Source organism: Oncorhynchus mykiss, chromosome 7 (genome assembly GCF_057628025.1).
Source record: "Oncorhynchus mykiss isolate SJ-2025 chromosome 7, ASM5762802v1, whole genome shotgun sequence".
In the NCBI taxonomy this organism is placed as follows: Eukaryota; Metazoa; Chordata; class Actinopteri; order Salmoniformes; family Salmonidae; genus Oncorhynchus; species Oncorhynchus mykiss.
Window position 1 is genome coordinate 4,022,725 of NC_143028.1, and position 13,186 is coordinate 4,035,910.

At 42.3% G+C, this 13,186-nt stretch overlaps 1 protein-coding gene across 1 annotated transcript; it reads left to right on the plus strand.

Moving 5' to 3' along the window:
* Positions 1–3,620: 3,620 nt before the first annotated feature.
* Positions 3,621–9,190, plus strand: LOC149982214 (motor neuron and pancreas homeobox protein 1-like). Its single transcript, XM_090239861.1, has 3 exons — positions 3,621–4,708; positions 6,576–6,733; positions 7,332–9,190. Exons 1-3 carry the CDS (start codon positions 4,273–4,275, stop codon positions 7,716–7,718), a joined length of 981 nt encoding a protein of 326 aa, XP_090095987.1. The 5' UTR covers positions 3,621–4,272; the 3' UTR covers positions 7,719–9,190.
* The last annotated feature ends 3,996 nt before the right edge of the window (positions 9,191–13,186 follow it).

Below are 13,186 nucleotides of genomic sequence, written 5' to 3' on the forward strand. Positions count from 1 at the left end.
GATCACCTGCCGTAGGCTACATATTATACATTACGTGTGAAACATTATGTGAGGATTATATATAGATTCAATCAATGAGATGTGGGGGGAGATTCTCCATATAGTCAATAAAAGGTTGCCAAATTCTGTAAAATGTCTTTAACTTATTCCTCAAGCAGTAAGTGATTTTCTCCAAAGGGATACAACTATTAACTTCCGATAGCCACATTGCAACTGGCAGGGAGGAATCCAATTTCCATTTCAAGGCAATACGTTTCTTGGCAATCGCTAGCAATATTTCTGTTAGCTTTATGGTATGGCTTTGCCTAAGATTGGTGTTAGTAAAGTTACCCAATAGACAGACCTCCGGGTCTAAAGGGAATGCAACCCCGTGAATTGAGGATATGGTATCGCATACTCCCTGACAGAAACCGTGTAGTTTTGAACACTGCCAAGTGGAATGGAGGAATGTTCCTTCATCTGAGCCACTTTTCAAATACTTTTTTTTGTTTTACTGTACCTGGAGTGCCAGGTGATGCAGATGTGCACTTTTGGGACTATTCAATTGGTTCCATTGCACCAGGTAAGCTTAATGAAGCGGAGATAATGTATTGTAAATGATTTTGAATACTAATTGAACCCAAGTCTAGATCACACAGGGAACACATGGCATGAGAACCAACCCCAACCTTTATGGCTCCTGTCATGTAGATCACAGCCCAGAGCCGTGGTAATGATTGAAAAATATGCCTGTAATGACGATAAGCTCTTTAATGTTTCCTAAACTCCGCCGGCACTAACGTTTAAGGCCAGAGATCTAATTAATTAACTGATCAACTTTGACTTTGTAGTGCAATGCGGGCCGCTCTCTCAGAACGACTCAAGCACCTGCCCGTGGGGACTTGCAGGGTATGTGTGTGTGTGTGTGTGTGTGTGTGTGTGTGTGTGTGTGTGTGTGTGTGTGTGTGTGTGCGCGTGTGCGTGTGCGTGTGTGCGCGCATGTGGCGTGTGTGTGGTGTGTGTGTGGTGTGTTCAAGACAAGGGCAGCTCTGCAAGTACTCCTGTCTTTGTGGCAGGCATGCCAGGGTGTGTTTGTGAGTCCATCTAGCCCTACATGGTCAGCAGGACACTCTGGGCTTCTTATTAAAAACTATTCAGACACCCCTGTGCTGTTAGGAGATACATCTAACCAAGAGGGCAGGCTAAATGTACTGAAATAGTCCTATACAGTTTCTAGGGCCTTTATACCTGCTGACAATATTGACAAAACAAACACAGAGCAAATCTTAATTTGAGATTGTGTGCATAACTATTGATTTCGTGTAAATGTAATTTTACGCACACGGATGTCAGGATAGGATTCGGCCCAGTGAGTCTACGACAGCGGCCGAGACAGAATTCCATCGGATGCAACAGCAGCAGGAAGGGTTTTGCTACTGAGGGACGAGCGGTGATGATGTGAATGTTTGTTCTCCTGTGTTGTTTGAAGGTGGATGGGTGGTGGGTGCGCGGTAGGGTGCGTGCCACCGTAGAAGCCGCACGTTGCTAAGTGTTCAAACCTAGGGACCTGACATCGGGGCAGCGGTGCCATTTCGATCATTGATTTAATTTAATTTGTGCACCTCAGACACCGGGTGCGGATGACGGATTTACCCACGGCCGGGCTATTTAAATTACTTTTAAATCATAAAAGCAAAGAAACGAGGCGCGAGGGGAAGAGGTTGGGAGGAATAGGCAGAAAGCACTCGCGTGGCGGCGGCTGATTTCCCTGGAGCAAATTAGCTCTATATCAGACCTGGCGACAGGCGGTATTCTGGGTGATAGGGAGCAGAGAGGGGGTGGAGGGGTTGGTGAGGGAGAAGGGCGGCAGCCCCCGGCGTGTCACTGCTTCAATCTTCTAGGGGTCAGACGCAACAACAATAACCACATACACCACCTCGCTGTGAGCGACGGTCTACAGCAAGGAGAGGTGACCATTTAAGCGTTTTATGCATCTTCCTAGGCCTGATTTCAATTTCTTGAGATATAATTTAGAGCCTTTCGGATTAGGCCGCGTGTCCCTTGGATTTTATGGGCCTCTTCCACTACTCTTCCAATTCGTGGGGCTCATTCACTATTTGATTATTCAACTGTGCTTCAAGTCATAAGTGCTATTGCCTACATCTGAGTACTTATACTAATATTTTATCATATTGGAATATTCATTATAAGTCTTTGACAGTTATTATAAAAATACAAAAATCCCTCTAGGATTTATTTTCTATTGTCAACCTTTTCACAATTAGGCTAAATAAATCACAAAAAGTGATTTGTGGATGATGTTTTGTATCCTTGAAATATTCCTGGATAAAATTGTTCCGATAATTTTAAAGTAAATGATCTAATCAAAATAATGTATGCCTGTTTTCACAACATAACTAAAGTCTGGTTTTATTAAAATCTACCAGTTTGTTAAAAACATATATTGCAAGAATAAATGCACAGGATAATAGTAAAAAAAAGATTTAGCAAATATTACTGCTTTCGAAAAGAGTTTGAAAATATGACGTTATTGTTAAATAACGAATCTGAAATGACTTTCATTATATTATTAATTCATGTTTATTAAAATGCAAATCGAACATGTGTTGTGTATAGGTTACCATGGCATTTTTAGGCCTAAACTTTAAACTATGTTTTTCAAAGATTGTTGCTGAGTGGAGCATCATGGGTAAATACATATGAGTTGATCAAATAATGTATCATGTTCAGTAACCTATTGGCCATTGTGATACAACTATGAGCAAGTGGGCTTTATATGTTTACTTCATAAAAATGTCAAAATAACTATCACTTAGGACCTTATAACAGTTGCTAGTGATTATTGGACTCGTGGTAGATTTGGTCTGGGGGTAGTAATTACAATAGTATCACATGAGTTAATGCCATGACGACTACGTATTCTGCGTCACCTGCTTGACCTGTTAGAAACGGGATATTTGTTATTTTTTTGAAGCGCTTACGGCCCAACAATGTTCACATGACCTGAGGTGAGGACCACCTACAGTAGGACAATGTCTGCTTTCGTTCACACACCTGCGCGCATTCCTCCTCAGGGGTCAGTCAGATCATGCAGATTGCGGTTGTTAAAGGTGGGAGACAACCTGGAGAAACCCATGGGTTTTAAAATAAGCAAATCGTTAATATTGTGCTAATTGAAATATAAATTTCTTGGCAATATTTCGTCTGAATAGACACGCAGAACAGATAATGATAGCACGATTTATTTGATTTAGGCTGTAAATAGATGTCCAAAATATGGCTTGAGATCCAAATGTGCAAAAACTACAAATCTGTAACATACTTTTATTATTTTCATCATCACTGTTATTATTATAATCACAATGTGGTAAGTTATGTTTAAATAATCATCACCATTATTATAAATATTGTATCAATTTGTACTAATAGCTATGTAATAACTATAACTACAGTATTTGTTATATTATAGCCTAGACCACTTGTATATTGTTATCTGATTCAGGCGCGTTCATAACGCAACGACACATACAGTAGAAAAGGCTAATATTGCTACCAGTTCTCACAGTCTCACGTCACAATTAAACACAGCAGAAAGTGTTGCTGACAGACAGAGGGAAAGAGGTTGGACATTTCTCACGCAGGAGACGTGTGAGGTGCGTTCAGAGGTTTCTTGAGTCGCGTGGAAATGAGAGAGTAATTAGTTAATTAGAAAACGGTCGACTAAACTCACCCCTCGAGTACCTGCATTAGCCAATCACAGCTCAGACAGCCACAGGGGTGGGGGAGACGGCGTCTGAAAGAGTGAAACACTTGCTTTAGTTGGTTAAGTTGCTATTAAACACCAAGACCTGGCTGTTAGTCATCACATGTGATGTGAATACGCGGATAGAGGACTACAGAAACCAAATGGACACTCGGAAAGCATTGCAATTTAATATTTTGTTGTATCATTTTATTTGCTAATAATATAAGCTCTCCAGGGTTCTTCAGAGAATATTTTACCAGAACTGTTACAGGTAGGTGATAGCGGGGGGGTGAGCAAAACTTAGGAGCCTGCTATCGAAACGCATACTAAAAGTACATCCTCTCATGTATTTATCATTGCTCTGACTTATTTTGGTTACGAGAGGGTTGCACTGGCATCCTCAGAGTGACTTTTATAAAAAACTGAAACATTTAAACAGAAGATTGGAGTTGGAGCTGTGCTCTGACGCACAGAACAAGTGTACATTGGCAGGTCTGACCTTTGAGCAGCTCGCGGCAGTTTTCCTGATGAGAGTCGGTATGGAGAAATCGAATAATTTTCGAATCGATGCTCTGCTGGCCGACGAGACTCACCTGGCGAACCGAGACCTCTCCCCAGGTCTGAGCAGTGACAGCCCTGCGGGCAGCCCTGTGTCCTGTCGGCGAGCGGACACACCGTCCCCGCGCAGGACGCCCATCCATCTTCAAACCGGGATAATCCCCAAGCCTGGACTGCTGAACCTCCCTCACACGGGACTCGCCTCGCTACCCCAAATGTACCCTGCCCCTATGTACCCAATGTCGGCTTTGGGTGGACATCACCCTGCCTTCGCCTACTCCGGCTTCACACACCTTACCCAGTCGTACCCAGACCACCTGAAGGCGGCTGCCATGGCAGGGTCTCTCCCCCTGGAGCACTGGATCCGTGCTGGAATGATGATACCACGTCTTCCAGACTACAGTTGTAAGTATAGTACACATGTGGGCTAGGCAGCACACTCAGTAGGCTATATATACTCTTGTCACAAATATATCAACAAACGAAACATATTTTTAAAAGAGAGGCATTGTGCGCTAGACCCATGGGGTTTCTTTTAAAATCGGGGATGTGTAGGAGTTGAACTGTCTGTTGGTGATGTGTTTTTGTGCTTGCTCAGAACACATAGGCAATATAATTAATATAGCCAAGCAGACACAAAGCTAAGCCTAATTGCTGTAATCAATCATGTTTTTCAAATAGGTGTGGCGGGTATCAAGCAGAAATGAACTTACGCCCAGATACCGGAGGTTTATTGGTAGGGAAGGGATCGTTTGATCACTTAACAACCACTTCCAAAGCATTGAACCCAACCGCCTAGAGGTGTCGTAAAATCACTTATTGTTCCTCATTGCATGTAATCCAAAGGTGAGGGAAAGCAAATACAGGTACACACACACACACACACACACACACACACACACACACACACACACACACACACACACACACACACACACACACACACACACACATGGCAAATGTTGTAAACATAATAAAATATATGTTCTAAGATTAGGCTAAATGTTGTAATTAACTTTAGCTAGGTGTGCAAAACTTAAACGTATTTGATACCAGTATTGATAACAAAACTCAATATATTATAACATCTCCCATAACACATTTTACAAAAAAGTAGAAAATTATAATAATCTGAGGAATAACACCAACAACAACAATAATAACAATAATCATACATTTCAATTAGTAAATAATGAATACATCTAATACGTAGGTTATTGGTTAATAATACGTGTTATTATATATTCATTATAATAATATTGTGTTACTAATTGTATTCATATTATTTCTAACTATTGCTAACATTTTTACCAATCAGGCAAGATCTGTTTCAAAACATTTTTATTTCAATATAAGAGCAAGAACAATAGGGCTACATACAAGGTATTATTATAGAATGGTAATATTTTCATGTGTATTATATCATGCTATATATTCATTACATGCTTATATTAATCCACCTTTATTGCAATATTTAAACACATATTTTTAACTGCTTTCTGAACATATAATATTGCACATTCAATCTTAATGGTAGAACGGTTTTGTTCTTTGTTCAGTCATTAATACACAACGTCTGAAAAATATAGGCTATTTAAGTATCATGTAGAGGTATAGGCCTAAATATTGTTTAAGTGTAGTCTCATGAAAAGTCTTCGATCGATTTACTGCTAACTATAATATCATGTTTTTATTTTTGGCCTTTTCATTTCGCCATAAACGTCAACTCGATGAACATTGTCTTTGTACTGAGGAGCAAACTATAAACAAACACCTAAAACATTCTGCTAGTTCACCAATAAAATCACTAAAGCTTCATCGAATTTTCATTAAGTTAATGGTGCTCGCGCTTTTTATGGTTCTAGCGCCCAGCTTCTGCCGTGTCCTCTCGTCAACAATAAACTGGAGTAAAGCTATTATAGTTAATGATGGCGAGAGAGTGCGGGCATGTGTGTGTGTGTTCCTCCCTCAACATTATATTGGACTTCCTATGTCCTTGGTATTGCAGAAATAAGACCATTGAAACAGTCTGAGATTAAATCTACTCACATGCATTGTCCAATAGCTTGAATTGACCAGAACACAGGTTTAGTAGCCTACACATCTCATTACATTTGGGAAGAACATAGTTGGGGAGAATTAAGCTATTGATTAGGCCAGAGTCATTGTAACTTTCTACCCAATTTTTCACTAAAAATGATCCACAATGAAGAATATTGTACTGTACTAAGGTCTCCCCCCCCCCCCCCCCCTCTCCCTCTCCCCCTCTCAGCACCCCAGGCAGGACTCCTGGGGAAGTGTCGTAGGCCCCGGACGGCTTTCACCAGTCAGCAGCTCCTTGAGCTGGAGAACCAATTTAAACTCAACAAGTACCTGTCCAGACCCAAACGCTTTGAGGTGGCCACCTCTCTCATGCTGACTGAAACACAGGTGAGGGAGAAAAGGTGTCATTCTGTGTGTGTCTGTGTGCGTGTATATATGTGTCTGTGTGAGCGTGTATATATGTGTCTGTGTGAGCGTGTATATATGTGTCTGTGTGAGCATGTATATATGTGTCTGTGTGAGCGTGTATATATGTGTCTGTGTGAGCGTGTATATATGTGTCTGTGTGAGCGTGTATATATGTGTCTGTGTGAGCGTGTATATATGTGTCTGTGTGTTGATTCCCACCTGGCAGGCTATTCCAGCGCTGGCCTGTTATCCTATGTTCCTCTGGGAAGAACCTGTACAAATGATCTGCCTCATCTAGTCCCAAATACCACCCCTAACGAAGCAGTTGACATGTTGATTTAAAAGATCAACTCCTCTGTGTTCGAACATATTCAGCACGTTTTGGAATGACTTCTTCAGATAAATCTTTCTGCAAGTGAGTAACAGTTGTTGTTGACATTTCAGCCCGGTTTAGTAGACAGAAAATGGCATCCCAGATGTACTAAACTGAGTGTGGGGATAGAGAGATAGAGACTGCAGGTGAGAGACCTCCTGCATTAGTGTGTGGCTGACAGGCCTGCGTTCTGTCTCTCCTCAGGTGAAGATCTGGTTCCAGAACCGCCGGATGAAGTGGAAGCGCAGCCGCAAGGCCAAGGAGCAGGCATCTGCATCTGCCCAGTCTGAGGCGGAGCGACTGCGCACCGGGGGAAAACAGACCAATGGCAAACCAGCTGAGAATAAACAAGCTTTCACTCAGGATGACGAGGGAGAGCTAGACCTAGAAGAAGCAGAGGAGGAAGAGGAGGAAGAGGAGGAGACGCCACACGAGTTTGATGTTACCATGGGTGGCGCGGTGGGGTTGCAGCGTTCAGCAGACTTTCTGAAGCTCACAGCGGAGCTTGGTTACAACCCCCACAGTCCCTTCTCTGAGGACGACTTAGTGGGGGTGACAGGGGGGGACAGGAAGATAGGCGCAGGGTTGTGAAAAGACACACCCAGAAAGGAAAACGCCAGAGACACTGCTGCTTGACACTGGCTCTGGGAAAGTGGGGGTCTATAGTGTAAAAAGAGAAAAAAATGATGTGCCATTTCAAAAGCCTATGACAGTGTTTTTTGTGTACATAATGCTCAACGCAATGTAATGTTTCTGTGACCCTGATGGAGTTGTTTAAGGCAGGGGTTTCCAAACTGTGGGTCGCCCCCCACCCCCAAAAAAATGTTTTAAAGGAACTCAATCCGGCTTTAAACTTATTCTTGAAAGTTGTACTAGTAGAATGCACACTGTGTCATTTCTATATTGGGTATTGCATCATCAGTTCCTCTTGTCCTGTCAGTCATTACATACCTTAGAGAGCTATTTATAACTTGTTAGAAATGTCCAGATCCACTAGCCCATGTCTGCTAATGTTTTTATTTATTTTGTTTTTCAGCTCATAGATGTTGGAGTCATGTTTTTGTCACTCAAATATCACATGAATACACATTAGGCATGGCAAAATGTACAGAATTGCAGGAAATAAGCTTTAAACCTGCAAAATTCTCTCCACCAACAAGAAGGGTGTGAACAGTCTGTCACGAACAGTGCTTGTGCCCATAGAAATAGACATGCCTCGCCCGCAGGGGGGTGTGGGATGTTCCCCAATGCTGGAAGGGGTGTTCCCCAATGCTGGTACCCCTGGTTTAAGGTATAGGTGTTCTTTAGGTTGGACTCGCATCTCTAAGGATGAGGGAATATAAAGCATTTTATATTCATCATCACATCAAGTAAGGCTGAATAAGACACTGAACCCTGTCTCTCTCTGCTGTATTTTTTCATGGCATGCAACTCCAAAAAAATGTTTTTACACAGGACATTCATCGGCTGTAAGACTCCTGTGTTTTTCATCCAATTGGACTGAGAAGTACTGTAGCAGCAGTGAAGCAGTGAACACCACTGACCTCTATTACCTTGTCGTCCATCTCAGCTAAACTCCGCCCCCTGACAGGCTGACTGACAGATGTGGCTCCTCCCACCAGCAGTGCTAAAGGATGTGATACAACCAAGTTACGTTCAGAACCGTTGGACTGTTGCAAACTGCAACTTACACTGGCAGGAGTGAACAAACCCTGAGCAGTTTGCATTAGCTGAAAACGAAGGGGAAAGTGTTGCAAAGTGTTGCAGAATGTTGCGTGATGTTGTGAATGTGCCCCCATGAATGTCAGACATCTTGGATTTACAGACTTTCCATGATGTCTCATATACTCTATCTTGTGTGTGCAATTGAACATTGTTGTCATGTAAATTCAGATTTCTGTTGTTATTGTTGTTTGTTTGTTTATTGTTGTTATTTAACCACATTTAAATGTATCTAAATTATTTGAATTGACAGGTAAATGACAGGGAAAAAGTTAATGTGTTTATCTGAAACTGGTCTGTGTTGATGTCAACTGCGTGAAATAAAAAAACAGAAATGAAAATTGTTCAAATAACTTGAGAAATGTAGGATTTATGCAAAGTTAACTCATTAAAATGAGGGATTGATTTGTGGAGAACATTTAGAACGTGTATAAGTCATCTAAAGTATTTAAAAGTGGGTTTAGTGGAGATCAATGAGAGGGAGTTACACAAACACATTGAGCAGGCAAAGCTGAGCATTTCTTTAAGAAAGTTATTAGTGTGTGGAGCCTTCATAATGACCTTGTGAGTCTTCTGCAACCACACAGGGATGGTAACAATAGGGTAGAGAGGTCCAACTATAAATCCAGCTAAAACAGACATATTGGCCAAATTTCTATTTCCAATCCCACTTAATGGAAATCTCTCAAATGGACACACTTTTTTTTCTGTATCACACGTCCTTCCCTTGTTTCCTGTCTATTTCAGCCACCTTGTTGTCACAGATAACAGATGGCAAGATGGCCAAGAGAAAGGAAGATAATCCAACACTGCATATTAAACCAGCAGAGCCCCTTAATTTACAACCCTGGGGCTTTCAAATATGAATTACTCAGGCGGGTTTTACTGATAGTGAAATAATTAAGTTAATGAAGGAGAGGTAAAGGCTTATGTTCCAAGTGGCTCCCTATTACCTATATAGTGCACTACTTTTTAGGGATCTGGTAGTGCACTATTTAGGGAATAGGGTGCCATTTGGGGCGCACACAAAGTAATCAGTGCCTGATGGTGATGTCACCCAGGCTACATTTTCATTTGCAAGAAGAAACAGAAGATGATGTGTGTCTGACCGAAACGGGACGTTTTTATTGGCCGTCCAAAGTACGGGCGGTGATTAAAAACCGGACTAGAGGACACACGCGGCATAACTCGTCTCCTCCCACCCAGCCTGCCCGCAGGCCCCGGCCCACAACATCATGCTTATATAGTGATTAAATGCATTTTTAACTGGCCGGGCAAGACGCTGGCCTGTCTCTTGAAACAAAGCCGGGATGGTTCTGCTACATGAACTTGAGACAGAAAGGGGCCTTTGTGCACAGCTACAGGTCTGGAGTCAGTTTAGTTTGAATTTTGGTGGTGGTGGAGGGCAGTATGGAGTCAAGGGGCACTAGTCCTAGATACGTTTAAGGGTTATTTTCTGTTTGGAGACGGCTGGGTGCTCAGAAACTGAGAGCCGGACAAATGCAGTAATAGATAGTTATGGAACAAGGTGGAAGACAATGATTTGAGTTATTGAATGTGTTTGACAGTGTGGTGGATTGGATTTAGTGTCCAAGGTTTTGGATGTGTTTGACAGTGTGGTGGATAGGATTTAGTGTCCAAGGTTTTGGATGTGTTTGACAGTGTGGTGGATAGGATTTAGTGTCCAAGGTTTTGAATGTGTTTGACAGTGTGGTGGATAGGATTTAGTGTCTAAGGTTTTGAATGTGTTTGACAGTGTGGTGGATAGGATTAAGTGTCCAAGGTTTTGAATGTGTTTGACAGTGTGGTGGATAGGATTTAGTGTCCAAGGTTTTGGATGTGTTTGACAGTGTGGTGGATTGGATTTAGTGTCTAATTTTTTGAATGTGTTTGACAGTGTGGTGGATTGGATTAAGTGTCTAGTGACCTCATCCTACTCCTTGTGGCTCACAATCAGGGCCTCAAAAGCAGTTCACTGTAGAGTAAACAGTGCTTATAGGCCTTAAAGCACTATGTCTCAGACCTAACCACTATGTCTCATACCTAACCACTATGTCTCAGACCTAACCACTATGTCTCAGACCTAACCACTATGTCTCAGACCTAACCACTATGTCTCATACCTAACCACTATGTCTCAGACCTAACCACTATGTCTCAGACCTAACCACTATGTCTCAGACCTAACCACTATGTCTCATACCTAACCACTATGTCTGAGACCTAACCACTATGTCTCAGACCTAACCACTATGTCTCAGACCTAACCACTATGTCTCCCTCAATGCAGCATTTAATTTGGCTGATGAAAAATCATATCAATCAATAAGAGTTTATTTAGATGTGTGACTAATGCCATTCGGCCTGTTTTATGATACAGGGCCGCCTGACAAACACAACTAAAATCACAGTAAATTGATAAGCAGGCTGAGCGAAATATAGAGATCATTGATTCAGTTTCTCAATTCTAATTTAATCTGAACTCACCTGTCATACGGATAAAAATTGATTGGTGTAAATTCCATCCACTGGTGATAACGCTGTCAATAGTGATTTCTCAACAGCCTGGTCTGACAGAGTTGCTGACGGCCCGTATGCTTTTTCTATACCAATAATGTAATCGCCTCATTGTGTGTGTGTTTGTGTGTGTTTGTGTGTGTTTGTGTGTGTATGTATGTGTGTGTGTGTAAGTGTGTGTGTATGTGTGTGTGTGTGTGTACATGCATGTCTGTGTGTGTGTGTGTGTGCATCCATGTATGTGTGTGTGTGTGTGTGTGTGTGTATGTGTGTGTGAGTGTGTGTATGTGTGTGAATGTATATGTGTGTGAGTGTGAGTGTGTGTTTATGTATATGTATAACATTTTGTCCTGTCTATTACAGTGTCACAATCACTCAAGCGACTCGCCGAGACATCAGTGCAACCCGCACGAGTCCTCCAATAGGGAAAATGGTTACCAGAAAGGCCATTTTCATAGTTAAATAAATAAATGCAGTTTTCTTTCACTTTGTCAGATGGTAAATCAGGATCAATAACTTAAGCGGCAAGACCCTGTAAAATATTTACATCCTGTAGTTTAATCAATCAGCAAAATGTCGGCCTCATTACGGAAATATGAACAGATTGTCTGATCTTTTAAAGTAATCACCCATATTGGTTTAGGTTTCCCTTGGCCCTGTCGTGTTACTTAAGCTAATGGGTAGCTAGGTAAGGGAATGAGGGACAGGGGCCGTAAATTCACATCTGTCAGAATTTAACCGCTGTTCAAATGCATGAAAAAGGCCAAGTTTTGGGTAATAAAGTTTATTGAAAAGGGTTGGCCCTCCGTCGGAACAATGGGGAATGTAATCATGAGAGGCTTTTATTGTTGCAGGAAATCTATGTTACAGGTGCTCAGAAAAGCAATGATCGTGACACAACAAAGCTTTGGTAATTGTGCTTGTCCCAATGTCATTCTCCAGACAGACAGACAGACAGACAGACAGACAGACAGACAGACAGACAGACAGGAGACTCACTGTCATGGATACAGACCTGGGGACCTGCCCATCTTTTGAAAAACCAAATTTAGAGGGAAAAAACATAGTTGTGTATATATACAGAACAAACAGCTTAGATAGGCTGGGATCCTATTAATATCTCAAAACATAACCATGCTATAGGCCTACTAAGGCTCCATTATTCAGTACCCCTCCAGTGGCTTGGTGTGTATCAATACCCCTCCAGTGGCTTGGTGTGTATCAGTACCCCTCCAGTGGCTTGGTGTATGGTAGTACCCCTCCAGTGGCTTGGTGTGTATCAGTACCCCTCCAGTGGCTTGGTGTGTATCAATACCCCTCCAGTGGCTTGGTGTGTATCAGTACCCCTCCAGTGGCTTGGTGTATGGTAGTACCCCTCCAGTGGCTTGGTGTGTATCAGTACCCCTCCAGTGGCTTGGTGTGTATCAATACCCCTCCAGTGGCTTGGTGTGTATCAGTACCCCTCCAGTGGCTTGGTGTATGTCAGTACCCCTCCAGTGGCTTGGTGTATGTCAGTACCCCTCCAGTGGCTTGGTGTGTATCAGTACCCCTCCAGTGGCTTGGTGTGTATCAGTACCCCTCCAGTGGCTTGGTGTGTATCAGTACCCCTCCAGTGGCTTGGTGTGTATCAGTACCCCTCCAGTGGCTTGGTGTATGTCAGTACCCCTCCAGTAGCTTGGTGTATGTCAGTACCCCTCCAGTGGCTTGGTGTATGGTAGTAGTCCACAAATGCTTCTTCACCTTTTCTCATTTCTTTCATCCCCACTGATCTGTAAATAATGGATTTATTAAAGTAAAATGGTGGATGTCTACTGGGCATT

Coding starts and splice junctions, on each gene's coding strand:
- LOC149982214 (XM_090239861.1), top strand. CDS start 4,273: ATGAGAGTCGGTATGGAGAAATCGAATAATTTTCGAATCGATGCTCTG. Junction 4,709..6,575: donor ACGTCTTCCAGACTACAGTT/GTAAGTATAGTA, acceptor TCCCCCTCTCAG/CACCCCAGGCAGGACTCCTG. Junction 6,734..7,331: donor TCATGCTGACTGAAACACAG/GTGAGGGAGAAA, acceptor GTCTCTCCTCAG/GTGAAGATCTGGTTCCAGAA.